We start from the raw sequence: 13987 nt of genomic DNA, 5'->3' as shown, positions 1-13987 counted from the left end.
TAATCCTGACATTTCCTAACTTTTGAGTCCTTAACTTTGCAACCTTAATGTTCTTTTAAGCTAATTTTGGTGCATAATTTAAGTTATAAAGAGGATGCAATTTGGTGTATTTATAAAATGGAATATAACCATTTACTACTACTGCTTGAAGAGCTGTCTTGCAATGGTGATTTGTATTTACTTGTTGGGGAAAGAACCAGCTGCTTCCATAGTTCACCTCAAGTATCAACCCATTTCTTTGCTAGAGTTATTCTAACAGAATAGCAAAATTCAGCATCTTTTAAATTCTCTTGGAATGTTTTTCCTTCTTATATTTATGAACACGAAGCATTCATCCTTGTACAGTATTTGTGCACTCTTTCTGTGTTACTGGCTCCAGGTGTGCACTGTGTGCTCCTCTTCTCTCAGGATAACATCCTTAGATCCTCCTAAGCTATTTCTTTTAATTTTATACGGAGATACCCTTCTTTACAAAACAATATTTAGTATTTATTTGTTTTGTACCATGTATCATACCAGGTCATGTCACTTTTACCTCCCTTCCCCGCAGAATGGAAAAGTTTACAGATAAGACTTTGCTAATAATATACATGATGCCAAGAGACTCACTACACAGTTTTGAATATAAAAGAGGTAGAAACTTTTGTTGTAGGCTCTCAGTGATGGGTATCAGATATTGCACACATCTCAAAGCATATGGGATTGTACATCACTATCTTTTTTAGCGAGTGTTTGAGTTGCCCTCATAAACCAAACAGGATTGAGGAGTGTTTCTGATTGATTTCCCGATTATGTATAGATGATAGATTCCTTTAGGACGGGAATATGCTATATTATAGTGTATAATGTTTTCCATTTTGCCATGATTATCTTAAACCGTTACTCTGAAAATGAAACTTTTTGGTGTCCTGCTCATTTGAATTTTTATTAATGACTATCTGTTACTGAGATGAGATATAATGTGCATGTAGTTTTTATTAGCTGTGTTTTACCTGAAGAAATCCAGCAATCTTTTGTTTCTTTTCTGTAGTCTTTCCACAAAGTTAAACAATTTTTTTCTTTTTCTTCCCTTGCACTAAGTGATTAAGTGTGTCTCTTATTCCAGATAAGTGGATTTGCTCATATGATTGAAATGTTTCCCCCTAAGAGGGTCAGCACAAAGGTCTATAATATAGGGCTAAAATGGGACTGAAGTGGTCTGTGTGATGTTTCATAGGCCCTCTCTACAGAGCAAATCAATGTCACCTAGTAGAAGTGTATCTGAAATACAGTACTGACTGTAACATATTTCTTCTTTTTTCCACAGTCACAAGCATGTAGGCCATGAGGAGTGCAAACATTCAGCTGAAATGATGAGGTAAGAGACTAGCTTGAAGTTAGTACACCTCCACCTCAATATAACGCGACCCGATATAACACGAATTCAGATATAATGCAGTAAGAGCAGTGCTCCAGGGGGCCAGGGCTGCGCACTCCAGCGGATCAAAGCAAGTTCGATATAACGCGGTTTCACCTATAACGCAGTAAGATTTTTTGGCTCCAGAGGACAGCGTTATATCGAGGTGAAGGTGTATATGATAGTACCTTTCATCATGACATTTCTTGCACAGTTCTCCAATCTTTGCAAATGAGTATGCATCCTCATGCAAACTTTGGGAATTACAGATATGTCAGGCTTGGGAAATTGATACTGGTGCAAAGATGCAGTCAGTTTCTTCCTCTGTAATCATTAGGTCTTCATCTCACACAGAATTGCACAGAGCAATAATGTTGTTTAATTGCTTAATTTTCTAGGCTTTCTCAGCTATGACTATCACAAGTTAGAATTATTAGGATCGTGTCAAAACCATGCTGATTTTCTGGCCTCTCTAGCCCTTCCTTTCCCTGTTAGCCACTGTGGAAGGAGGCAGTCTGGACCATGATAATCCAAGTGCATTTCATCACATTGAAGTGTAAGAATGGCAGATTTCAATTGAAGTACAGATGAGACCCTGTTTCTTGCTGCCATGATGCTATCCTTATTTCACATTTGATGCTTTTTTGCTTTAGTAGCTTGCCAAGCTATTAAATTCAAGTCCCAAGTGAGACCAACCTAACATTCTAATGGATCTAGCCTTAAAGCTGCACTGACCAATCGTTGTGGGTGTTTTAATATTGTAAGTGCAATTTGACAAATGGATTGCAAATGACCCAGCAAAGCTTCTTTTTCTCATCTCAGGGTCTTTTTTCAGTCAAACTGTAAGTGTGAAAATGCTGCTTTTGGGGGGATAGAATGCTGTAAGTCAAATGCTGCAGTTGGAAGGAGCTGTGGAGCAATTGTTGATTAACTCCCAACATTATTCCAGTTGACATAGGACTGAATAGTGTCAAAAACATTCAGGATGGGTGAAATTCACACCTGTGCAAAGAGTCAGCACCCTTGTGCTTTCTAAGTAGGGCTTAAACATGACTCAAGCAGAACTCAAAGTGATGTGTGAGCCATATGCTGGCTTTCTGCCCAGGGCTGAATTTCACCCATTTGGAATATATAAACACATAAAGAACATCATGCCATTTTCACTTATAATTGTAATATTTTTATGAGTGTCAATTTGGTAAAGTGTTCTCATAAATTCATTTTAGACTTTTATGTGTAACCAGGTCAAGCCTGTACTTTTTGTTCCCTTGATAAGAATAGAATAAGTACAAACATTCACAGTGAAATAATATTAAGGCTCTAACTCAGTCTGACAAAGGCAGGTAATTAAAATATAATGCCAAGTAGTCCTTACTCACGAAAAGTAGTTCCACTGACTTGTATGGGACTAATTGCATGTGCAAGGACTAATCATATGATTAATGTTTTGTAGAATTGGGCTCTGTCTGGTGGTTCTAGGGATCTCCAAACTGTATAGGGTCTGGTACAATATGTGCTCATACTAGGTGAATACTGTGACGGGTTATATCACAGAAACCCGTTGGGAACTGCCACCTGATGTTCCAAGACTAATTCTGCTCCTGCTTTCCTGCCCTGGCAGCCTAGGACTCCAGCACCCTGTCTTGTTGAGCCAGACACGCCTGTCTGCTCCAACACAGAACCAGGGTCTGAACCACATGCCCCAAAGCTGCAGACTTAACCTGAAAGCAACTTACAGAAGTGTTCCTGTCTTTAACACTCAGATGCCCAACTCCCACTGGGGTCCAAACCCCAAATAAATCTGTTTTACTGTGGATAAAGCATGTACAGCAGTGGGTCTGAAACTTTTTTACTGGTGACCCCTTTCACATAGCAAGCCTCTGAGTGCGATTCCCCCCCAATAAATTAAAAACACTTTAACACCATTATAAATGCTGGAACCAAAGTGGGGTTTCGGGCAGAGGTTGAAAGCTCACAACCCCCCATGTAGTAACCTCGCGACCCGCCTGAGGGGTCCCGACCCCCAGTTTGAGAACCCCTGATATACAGAGTAAAATCATAAACGTTTTGCTCTCTATAACACTGATAAAGAGAGATGCACAGCTGTTTGCCTCCCCAGGTATTAATACATCCTCTGGGTTAATTAATAAGTAAGAAGTGATTTTATTAAATACAGAAAGTAGGATTTAAGTGGTTCCAAGTAATAGCAGACAGAACAAAGTGAATTACCAAGTAAAATAAAATAGAACACGCAAGTCTATGTCTAAGAAACTAAATACAAATAAAACTTCACCAGTTCCAGTAAGCTTCCTTTTACAGAATAATCTCCTGCTAGTCTGGGTCCAGCAATCACTCACACCCCCTGTAGTTACTGTCCTTTTGTTCCAGTTTCTTTTAGGTATCCTTGGGGGTGGAGAGGCTCTCTCTTTAACCAGATGAAGACAAAATGGAGGGGTCTCCTGGGGGTTTAAGTAGACTTCCTCTTGTGGGTGGAGACCCCCTCCTTACTCCTATGCAAAGTCCAGCTCCAAGATGGAATTTTAGAGTCACATGGGCAAGTCACATGTCCATGCATGACTCAGTTTTTACCAGCCATGCCACATTCCTGGGAAGGCTCAGATGTGGATTGGCATCTTCAAGTTCATTGTTGGTTTAAGTGGTTTTTGACTGGGCACTTAATTTGCACTTTTCTCAAGATGCTGACCAAATGCTCTACTAGGCTAGTTAAAATCAAGCCAGTACACAGCCAACATTCATAACTTTGAGTACAAAAAATGTACATGCGTACAAATAGGATGAATATATTCAATAGATCATAACCTTTACACAGAAATGTTACATGGCATATGTAGCCTAAAACATATTCTAGTTGTGTCACATATACAATCATAAGCATATTCCATAAAGCCATATGGGGGCACCGTCACAAATACTGGTTGAACTACCAATACAACAGGTATAAAAGTTAAATCCTGGTGCCATTGATGTTAGAGAGAGTTTTACCATTGACTTCAGTAAGGCCAGGATTTCACTGAAAGAGAAAGAAAGCATATTACTTTTTTACTAAGAAAGGGCCATAGGAAAGCAAGTCAGTCTGTTTTTAAAATCCTAATAAAAAGTAGCTTAGAATAATGCATTACATAAATACTGTGTATCAGAATTAATGGATTTAAAACAAAACCTATGCTTTATCATTAGGGGTCTCAGATATTCAAATAATCACAATATATCCCAAATTTCCTTGTTAAATTGTGCTCTGTTTTGATGAGGAAGGGATGGCATTATAGAATAAAGTGTTTAAGAAGTCCAGGTGTTTAAGATCAAAATCAGATCCATTTAAAAAAAAATACAAAAAACTAGACAGCGAAAGAAGCAGCATCCCAGAAATATACACTGAAGTTGCATTTTAGTTTTTTGGAGAAATAATCAACTTTTATATAACACCTCCAAGCTTCCTCCTTTCTCTTCCTTCCCCTCCTCTGCCTCCCGCCTCCTTTTTTTAAATTACAATGGTGGTATTTTTTCATCCAGTTTAAAAGAATAAAAAAAAATGTTTATTTATAGCTATTGGAAGACATTGTAATTCATGTTAACATATTTAATCCATTGCAATATGGTGAACATGGAGAATTTCCTCTTAATATTCTCATAATACTATTTTAAAATTCTAACAATGGCTCCCATTTGGACATCTCAGAGCTTTATAGTTCTGAAGTACATAATGGATCACTTCACCCACCTGTGAAATACTGTCACATCTAGGGTGGGATACAGCAGCTGAATAACAGTGCACAGCAACACTACATAGCACTTCAGCACACGAACTGAAGAATGCTATATTCAGTTGAAATCGCAGGCGGTAGTTGAGATAGAGTATAATTCCAACTGAGCTGGAATTTTGCAGAGATACCACTGTCTTCTGTGGAGCATATGTTGTGTGTTGACTTACAGGAGTCTTGTTCTGGCTTAGGGAAAGGACTGTACATTTGTTCTCCTGAGGCAGTGTGTGTGTCTCGTTGCTGGTCAGAGGGGTAGGGCTGTCTTATAGAGATGCTCAGATGCGTTGTCGGTATGTCACTCCTGGCTGGTGGTGTTGTGTCTGCATATTTAGGCAGTTGGAGGAGTTGGTCATACTCTTAAGAGGAGAACCTAAGACAACTGAACAGTCGCACTAGTCAGCAGACATATTTTTTCTTTTAAGCACATCAGCTTGTCAAAGAGCTAAATGCCTGTCTTGCAGGATGATGATTTCCCTTCTCTAACCTTTAGGGATTTCCCTTTGTGTGCTTGTTTTCAAAGATCACATATGGCTCTACTACCATTTTTAATTCATTTTCTTTCTGTATATAATTGTATAACTTGCAGTATCTCAAGAGACTGAGGAAGGAGATAACACAAAATGTTCATAGCCATTTTATCACTTAAGAGCTAGTAAATTTTTTAAATTCTGTGATGTGAGTAGGTATATAGCTAGTTTTCTAGGGTGGTCCTGTGCAGTTGCTGTAATCCTCTACTTGCTCTGTGTTACTCTGAGGCTATGGTGTGGTGTGGGAAAGGAGCCTTCTGATTGGACAAATGTGCTGGGGAGGGAATATAGTAGAGAAAAATGCAAATCAGTTGATGGGCTAGAAACCTGGACTTGTAGTTGCTTTTATTGCTAGCCTGTCTTGCTTTGAAAACATGCAGTGAAAAAAAAATCTGCTTTGATTTTTTTTCTTTTTTTCGTTTAAATAATAAAGAAAAATTTAACTGGAATCCAGATCGGCAGTAAGAAGGGGGAAAACAGCCTGATTTGAGTGATGGTTTTTCTGTTTTTAAATCAGTAAAACTGGTGTTAAGGGACAGTATTTTTTTTTTCTTTTTCTTTTGTAATACTACTTTGCTTGAGTTTCTTGTTTTGAGCCTTAATATTAAGTTGCAGGAAGCATTCTGCTTCATTACAGGGCTGTCGCTGCCATAGTTACTGAAAACTGCATTATGCTGTAGAAGCCTCCAGCCTCTGCATCAGCTTTGGAAGTGTTTGGGGAAGAGGGGAGGGGAATTACACAATAGGACTCCAGAAAGCTGACGACAAAACAGGCTGGAAAAAATGCGGATCTACAGCAGGTTCATTTAGCGTGCCTAATGCAAACTTTGTGGATAGAAAGATGAGATGAAAAACAATCCAGCTTTGTTACAATATGAAGATTTTCTCAGAAATTTATCACATTTAGGTTAAGGTTGGTATTTTTTTTTTTTTTTTGGTTGCTTACTCTAATAGTTTTAAATGTTTACTTGGAGGAAGATGAACTGTTAATATTTCTATTGTATTTGGTAAATCTGGGGTGTGTCAGTGTGTGTACAATTCTACAGAGGGAAACCACTGTCCTTTATTCTGAGCTTGCTTTTTGACATGCTGTGCACCACTAAATGCTGGTGTTGTCTATCTGGGTTTCTGTTTCAGAGATAGATGCTCAGCTCTGCAGAATTTAAACTGCTTACCCCTTGCCTGTCCTGATGTTAAATTATTTTATTTCCTAATAGTGCTACATGAACTGTTTATATATGCATGTGCATTTGGGAGAGAAGGGGGGATGCAAGCAATAGAGGGAACTGATCCCTGCTTGAAATACATAGATTTGGAATATCTGAAACAAGATGAAATCTTACTGGAGTGTCCAGTTCAGGATGTGTTTCAGTGGACCAATGAAACAACCACCTGTACTTATCTCCAAATGTGCTAATTTGTTTTTGTAACATAAGATGACCTTCCTTTTTTGTTAATCATTCAAACGTATTTTGAACATATTAATTGGACTTTAAATCGTCTGTTTGGAAAATTCAGCTACTAAATATGTTAGCATTTTATTTTCTTGTTTGGCTAATGTCACTCATTTGTAACTTCACTTTACTCTATCATGTTCACAAACCAGCAAGGATAATTCGAGGTGACTGTAAAACATTCAAAAAGTAAATGGGAAACATTTTGCATTCATATCATTGTTTTTAATCACTGAATGCGAAGTGACAGATCTGAATCCCAAATCCAAGCAAATCATATTATACTCAAGATCACAAGCCTCATTGTCAGTGGAAAAACACTCCATGTTCTGCCATACCTGTATTATGTAAGCAGCAGTCTGTGAATTTTCATTATCTTTTTCCTCCTCCTCCTCAGAGAAACTGTTGTCAAGCTGTAAATGTGTAAAGACTGGTTGGTGCTCAGTCCTAGCCTGTGCATAGGTACTCGGACCTTTCTTCATTGCCATGTCTGACTTTTATCTTGTACTACTAAAAACAGAGAGAGAAGGCAGAGACACCAATATAGCAACAGAATTGTAACTAGCATGTCTGTCTTGCTCTTTTAGCAATAATAGGACAATATTCCCTTCCTCTATTACAGAATCAATAACCTCAGAGAGGTAAAGAGCCATAGCTATTTGTCCACATAATGAAAACATAGGATTTTAACAGTATGATAATAATTGTAGTCATGGTGTTTTCTAAGTGTTGCAAAGCATTTTTGAATGCAGTGGGGTATGGGTATACTTCTGTGTACTGTGTCTTTCAGGGACATATTCCTAGTATGGAGCTTTCAGTAGTGTAATTAGGTTTGGCTAGTATTGTTCTGCTGAATGTGCAAACTCAAAATGGTTAACGTTGGGGAGGATCAGTAGCTTCATGCCAATTCAGCAAAAACAAACTCATGTGAGGGGATATGCTAGTGCTGCTGGTACAGCAAAACTATCACTACATAAAATTTTTAAAATGTTTTCATTGGAGGGCATCAAAGGATCTTTAAAGCTTTACAGTTTCCTTTAAAGAGAGCAAAAATGTCAATCTTAGAAATGGAGGTCTGACAGGGACTTTTAAAAGTTATCCAGTTCAGCTCCCTGTACTGAGGCAGGACCAAGTAAACCTAGACAATCCCCAACAGCTGTTTGTCCAACCTGTTCCTACAAACCTTCTGTGATGGAAATTCTACAATCTCTCTTGGAAGCCTGTCACAGGGCTTAACTGCCCTTTATAGTCAGAAAGTTTTTCCTGATATCTAACCTAAATCTCCTTTGATGCTTGTCCTATACTGAGTGGGCATGGAGAACAATTGATCACAGTTCTTTTTATAACAGTCCTTGATATGTTTGAAGACTTGTTATCAGTCACTCCTGCCCCCCAGTCTTCTTTTCTCAAAACTAAACATGCCCAGTTTTTTTAACCTTTTGTCACAGGTCAGGTTTTCTAAACCATTGATCATTTTTCCTGAAGTATAATTGGACACAGCACTCTAGCTGAGGCCTCATCTGTGCTGAATAGAGCAGGACAATTGCCTCCTGTCTTACTTACAGGACTCCTGTTAATGTACTCCAGAATGATATTGACCTGTTTCACAACTGCATCTCATTGTTGACTCATTATCAATTTGTCATCCACTATAACCTCCAGATCCCTTTTAGCTTTACTACCACCTAACCAATTATTCCTCATTTGTAGCTGTGCATTTGATTTTTCCTTTCTAAGTGTAGCATTTCTCACTTGTCTTTTTTGAATTTCATCTTGTTGATTTCAGACCAGCTCTCCAATTTGTCAAGATAATTTTGAATTCTAATTCTGTCCTTCAAAGTGCTAACAGCTTCCAGTTTTGTGTAATCTGCAAATTTTATAAGCATACTCTCCACTTCATTATCTGAGTCATTAGTGAAAATACTGAATAGTACCAGACGCAGGCCTCACCCCTACAGAGTCCTCCTAGATACACCCTCCTAGTTTGACAGCGAGCCATTGATAATTACTCTTTGAGTATGATCTCTCACCTTACAGTAATTTAATCTAGAGCACAATTCCCTAGTTTGCTTTTAAGAATGTCACATGGGACTGTCTAAAAAGTCTTACTAAAATCAAGATCTATAATATCTACTGTTTCCCCTCCCCCTCCCACAATCCACCTGGCCAGTAACCCTGTCAAAGAAGGAAATTAGGGATGGTTTGTCATGATTTGTTCTTGACAAATACCTGTTGGCTATTCCTTATAATCTCTTATCCTCTAGGTGATTACAAATTGACTGTTAAATAATTTGTTCCAGTATCTTTCCAGGTATCAAAATTAGGCTGACTGGTCTATAATTCCCAGCTTCTCCTTTGTACCCCTTATTGAAAATAAGTACTATGTTTGCATTTTTCCAGCTCTCGGACATCACATCCTCCCAGCACCCTCAACGATAATTAACAGTTCCAAGATTGCTTCAGTTAGTTCCTTAAGTGCTCTAGGATGTATTTCATGAGGCCCTGCAGACTTGAATAATCTAACTTATCTAAATATTTTTAACCTGTTTTTTCCCTATTTTGCCTTGTGTTCCTTCACCCTTGTGGCTAATATTAATTGTATTGTATCTGGTCACCATTAACCTTTTTAGTGAAGACTGAAGTAAAATAGGCATTAAACAGCTCAACCTTCTTGATGTCATCAGTTATTCACTCTCCTTCCCCATTAAGTAGAGGACCTACACTTTTCTTCATCTTTCTCTTGTTCCTAGTGTATTTAAACAATTTCATCTTAGTCCGTTTCATGTCCCTTGCTACGTGTAACTCATTTTGTTTCTTAGCCTCTCTGATTTTGTCCCTGCATGCTTGTGCTTTTCTTCTGTACTCCTCCTTAGTACTTTGTCCATGTTTCCACTTTTTGTAGGATTCCTTTTTGGTTTCAGGTCATTAAAGAGCTCCTGATGGAGCCATATTGGGCTCTTACTATTCTTCCTATTTTCCTTCGCATCAGGATAGTTTTCAGTTGTGCCTTTAATACTGACCCCTTTAGAAACTGCCAGCTCTCCTGAACACATTTTTCCCATAGATTTTCTTCCCAGGGGACTTTACCTACCAGTTCTCTGAGTTTGTTTAAAGCAGGGGTAGGCAACCTATGGCACGGGTGCCGAAGGCGGCACGTGAGCTGATTTTCAGTGGCACTCACACTGCCCAGGTCCTGGCCACCAGTCCCAGGGGGCTCTGCATTTTAATTTAATTTTAAATGAAGCTTCTTAAACATTTTAAAAACCTTATTTACTTTACATACAACAATAGTTTAGTTATATATTATAGACTTATAGAAAGAGACCTTCTAAAAATGTTAAAATGTATTACCGGCACGCGAAACCTTACATTAGAGTGAATAAATGAAGACTTGGCACACCACTTCTGAAAGGTTGCTGACCCCTCGTTAAAGTCTGCTTTTTTTTTTGAAGACCATTGTCCATATTCTGCCACTCTCGCTCCTTCTTTCCTATCTATCGTTTAATGAATACTTTCTCCCAAATTGCTGTCCACCTTCCTATTCACTGCCAATTCATCCCTTTTGGTCAGAATCAAGTCTAAAATGGTTAAATTAGCTATAATTTTGTAAATAAAAGTTTTAGTCTTTCCTAAAATGAATCTGTAAAAATGGCATTTTCTGTATTTATTCTTTTTCAATGTTTTACGCATTTAATTTGCTAAGTTTACAAGTAAAAAATGGTTTTCAAAAGCAAAAATCCAAATGTGATTCATGTATCATTCCTCTAAATATTCTGCAGTTGAACCTTTATTGTTAATTGTGTTGTTGATGGACAAACCAGAATGGAATCCAGCTCCCTCTTTCATAACTATGAGTGGCTTGACAGTACTAATGTAAGTGAAAGTAGTAAAAAAATATTTTGGCATATCTTGAAATGCACTCTGAAGAAGAAGTGTTCATGTGTTTTGTTTAACACAGTCACCTTTTTGGCCATAAGTGCACTTAAAATATAGAAGAAGCAACCTCATCTAGTGGTTAGAGCAGAGAATTTGGTGACAAGATCTGGGCTCTTATGTTGACTCTATTAACGACTGATTGTGTAACCTTGGGTTACTTGCTTAACCTCCCTAGGCTTCAGGGGGGTTTTGGCCTGTAACAAGAGAATAATAATAACTTGCCACTTTTGCAAAGTACTTTGAAATCTTCAGATGAAAGGCACACAGCATGAAAAGTATTTTTACATATTTAAAAGAAAAGGATCTCCTTATAGGATGACGTTAAACAAAAATGATCAGTGACAATATTAACAAATTATCCTTGCTATTAACTTTCTAATGATGGGATCTTCTGTTTTACCATGAGAAACCTCATGTGTGGTAACTTTTACTGATTTATATGGGATTGTGACATATTATGTATGACATCACATATGCAATTCCCTTAGCACCGTACGATCTTGGCATAATTTTCTAACTCTTGAATGTGTTTGATTGTACACACAAATAGCTTGAATTTTCTCTGATTTAAGGATCTAACATAAAGAAACGTGTCTTAATAAAAAATTATTTTTTGTTTCTTGGTTTAAAATCATTGTCAACATTTCTAACAGCAGAGAGAGAGATTCTGTGCATGAAGAGTACAAGCAGAAGCTGAGAGATCAGGAAGCTTTCCACAGGGAACACATTCAACAGCAGCAGCTCTACATTGAGGATTTAAGGCAGCAGATCCTGGCAGGACAGATCAAAGCAGAGCGGGAACTAGAATATGACCAGGCACTAATCAACCAGCAGATCAGAGAAAGTGGGTGTCATTCTCTCTTTCTCTCTCTCACTTCCCTTCTTTTACTGCATTCCTTCATTGCTGTTTTCATTTTTCTCCTCTTTTTACATTTTTGGACCATTGGTGGAGTCTTCGATAGTTAACTAGTTTTCTCCTATAATTGTCCTCCTTATGAGGACAGTTATCAAATTTTTGCTAACAGAGGACGAAATGGAGTTCATTAGCACCTTGTCTTCAGCACTGGTTTATTAGCTTTGGGGTTCACTGCTGAGTGGTGGAAGTACTGCTATTCTTGGGGGAATTCTGCGCTGCTGTGCACTACAGAATTTGCATAGAAATTACTATTCTGCACAGAATTTCCTTTTCCGTCATAGAAATGGACTGCAGAGCTGCTGGCCACCATTAGGGGCTGTTGGACTATGCAGAGCCCAGCTCGCAGATACAGTAGAAGACACTGCCTGGGGGAGGGGAAGGGAGCTGCAAGGTTCCAGGCAGCTGCAGTTCTCAGCATGTCCTGAAGGAAGGAGGCAGCATGCAGGAAACTCCACAGAAAGCCAGCACCCAGCATCAGGCTGTTCTCCCTCTTGATCTCTGGGGAGAGTGTCAGCTGGACTCTGAGGAGTTGAGAGTGTGTGTGTCTGGGTTGGGGGTGGGGGGTGGAGGAGGAGGCATGACTGGTCTCTGTGGGGGGTAGGGGATGCGAGTTTCTAGGCTGAAGGGGTGGCTGTAGCTGGGTTTGGCCCACAGCTGGGCTCTGGGTGTAGGGGATGAGAATGTCTGGGTTGTGGGGGTGCCCCACGGGTGGCCTCTGAGAAGAGGAGATGTGGGTGTCTGGCCCTGTAGCTGGGCTTGGGGAGGGGAGAGGGGCAGAGAAACAGGAACTTGGTTGTCATAGGGGTTTCTTTAACTCTCTGGTCATGGGTTTTGGTTTTTGTTTTGTTTGTTTTTTGGTCTGTATTGTTGGGAGGTATTTTGAAATGAATTACCAAAATAATTGAAACTGGCATGCTTATATAGCAGGGGTAGCCAAACTGTGACTCGCGAGCCCCATGCGACTCTTTTGCCATTAAAGTGTGGCTTGTGGAGCCCCCCATACCTCCCCCATTCTCCAGGTACCAGTCTGGGCTGAGGGATGGGGGGGAGCTTAGGACCTCTGCCTTCCAGTGCAGTGGTGGGGTAGAGACTTCTGCCCAGCAGGGAGGAGGGGTCTCAGGACTTCAGCCCTGCGGGGTGTACCTGCCAGGGCTCGGGGCTTCAGTAGGAGTGGGGCTGAAACCCCAATCCCTGGCTCCCGGCAGATGTGCCCCGACTCTCGAACTTCTAAAAATTGACATATGTGGCTTGGCGGGCCAGTAATATGCAGAATTTTAAAATATTGTGTGCAGATTTTATAATTTTTTGGCACAGAATTCCCCCCAGGAGTAGTACTGCTTGCTTTATGATATGGAGCTCAATGCCTCTCCTGATACTTCTGGTCACTGCTTGTCTTGCATGGCTCTATTTAAGAATTTGACTCAAGTGCCCCTTATGGCAGTGTGGAGTGACTTGGCTATCTGGGCTTTTTTCTTTTTTTAAATGTCTACCTGTTATCTCTTGAATTTATCCTGGGAAGTTGAAACCCAAGAAGGCCTTTCAAGGCTGAGATAATTCCTGATGAAAGGCATGTAGGGAGTTGCCCTTTGGAGATAGACTGTTATACACACCAACACATACTGATGGAACAACTCATGCTTGCAACTGCAGTAAAGATCTGTGGGTGTTGTATCCCTGCTCACTTTGCCAGCGATATCACCTGTAAAATGGCATAGATCATATTCACCCACTTATAGTCAATTTCACTCTTAAACTGATGTTCACAGTAAAATGTTGTGTATAGGCCCATGGCACTGATTGAAATCATCTGCTAATTCTGTGTGAAACCTAAACAATGAAACCAATTAAATATAGAGAGAACCAAAAATGACAAGAAGGACAAACATGAAAAAGAAGGGAGACAATTTGTTTAAAATCTAGGTCAACACATAATATGTAATACAAAATTTACAAGGGACACTCGAGTTTAGGGGTAAGAT

The 13987-nt window shown here is 39.3% G+C and overlaps 2 protein-coding genes across 9 annotated transcripts in view; one reads left to right on the top strand and one right to left on the bottom strand.

Annotated features, from left to right (window-relative positions):
* Positions 1-13987, top strand: part of STARD9 (StAR related lipid transfer domain containing 9) — a 171119-nt gene that overhangs the window by 118960 nt on the left and 38172 nt on the right. For 6 of the 7 annotated variants that reach the window (XR_004373843.2, XM_075065444.1, XM_032781493.2 and 3 more), the window contains 2 exons: positions 1307-1357; positions 11746-11936. Coding sequence is in view for 6 of the 7 variants with exons in the window: in XM_075065444.1 (XP_074921545.1) it covers positions 1307-1357; positions 11746-11936 (242 nt within the window). In the remaining variant the exon portion in view is untranslated. The remainder of the gene's footprint in view (positions 1-1306; positions 1358-11745; positions 11937-13987) is intronic. The other variant, XM_032781495.2, reaches the window with a different exon arrangement.
* Positions 3542-13987, bottom strand: part of CDAN1 (codanin 1) — a 95903-nt gene continuing 85457 nt past the window's right edge. The window contains exons 29-30 of one of the 2 annotated variants that reach the window (XR_012655792.1): positions 7495-7666; positions 3542-5554 (exon numbers count right to left, since the gene is read on the bottom strand). The gene's annotated coding sequence lies outside the window, so the exon portion shown is untranslated. The remainder of the gene's footprint in view (positions 5555-7494; positions 7667-13987) is intronic. The other variant, XR_012655793.1, reaches the window with a different exon arrangement.

Source organism: Chelonoidis abingdonii, chromosome 4 (assembly GCF_003597395.2).
Source record: "Chelonoidis abingdonii isolate Lonesome George chromosome 4, CheloAbing_2.0, whole genome shotgun sequence".
In the NCBI taxonomy this organism is placed as follows: domain Eukaryota; kingdom Metazoa; phylum Chordata; order Testudines; family Testudinidae; genus Chelonoidis; species Chelonoidis abingdonii.
Note: the sequence above shows the minus strand (reverse complement) of the source record. Positions and strands in the feature narration are given on the sequence as shown.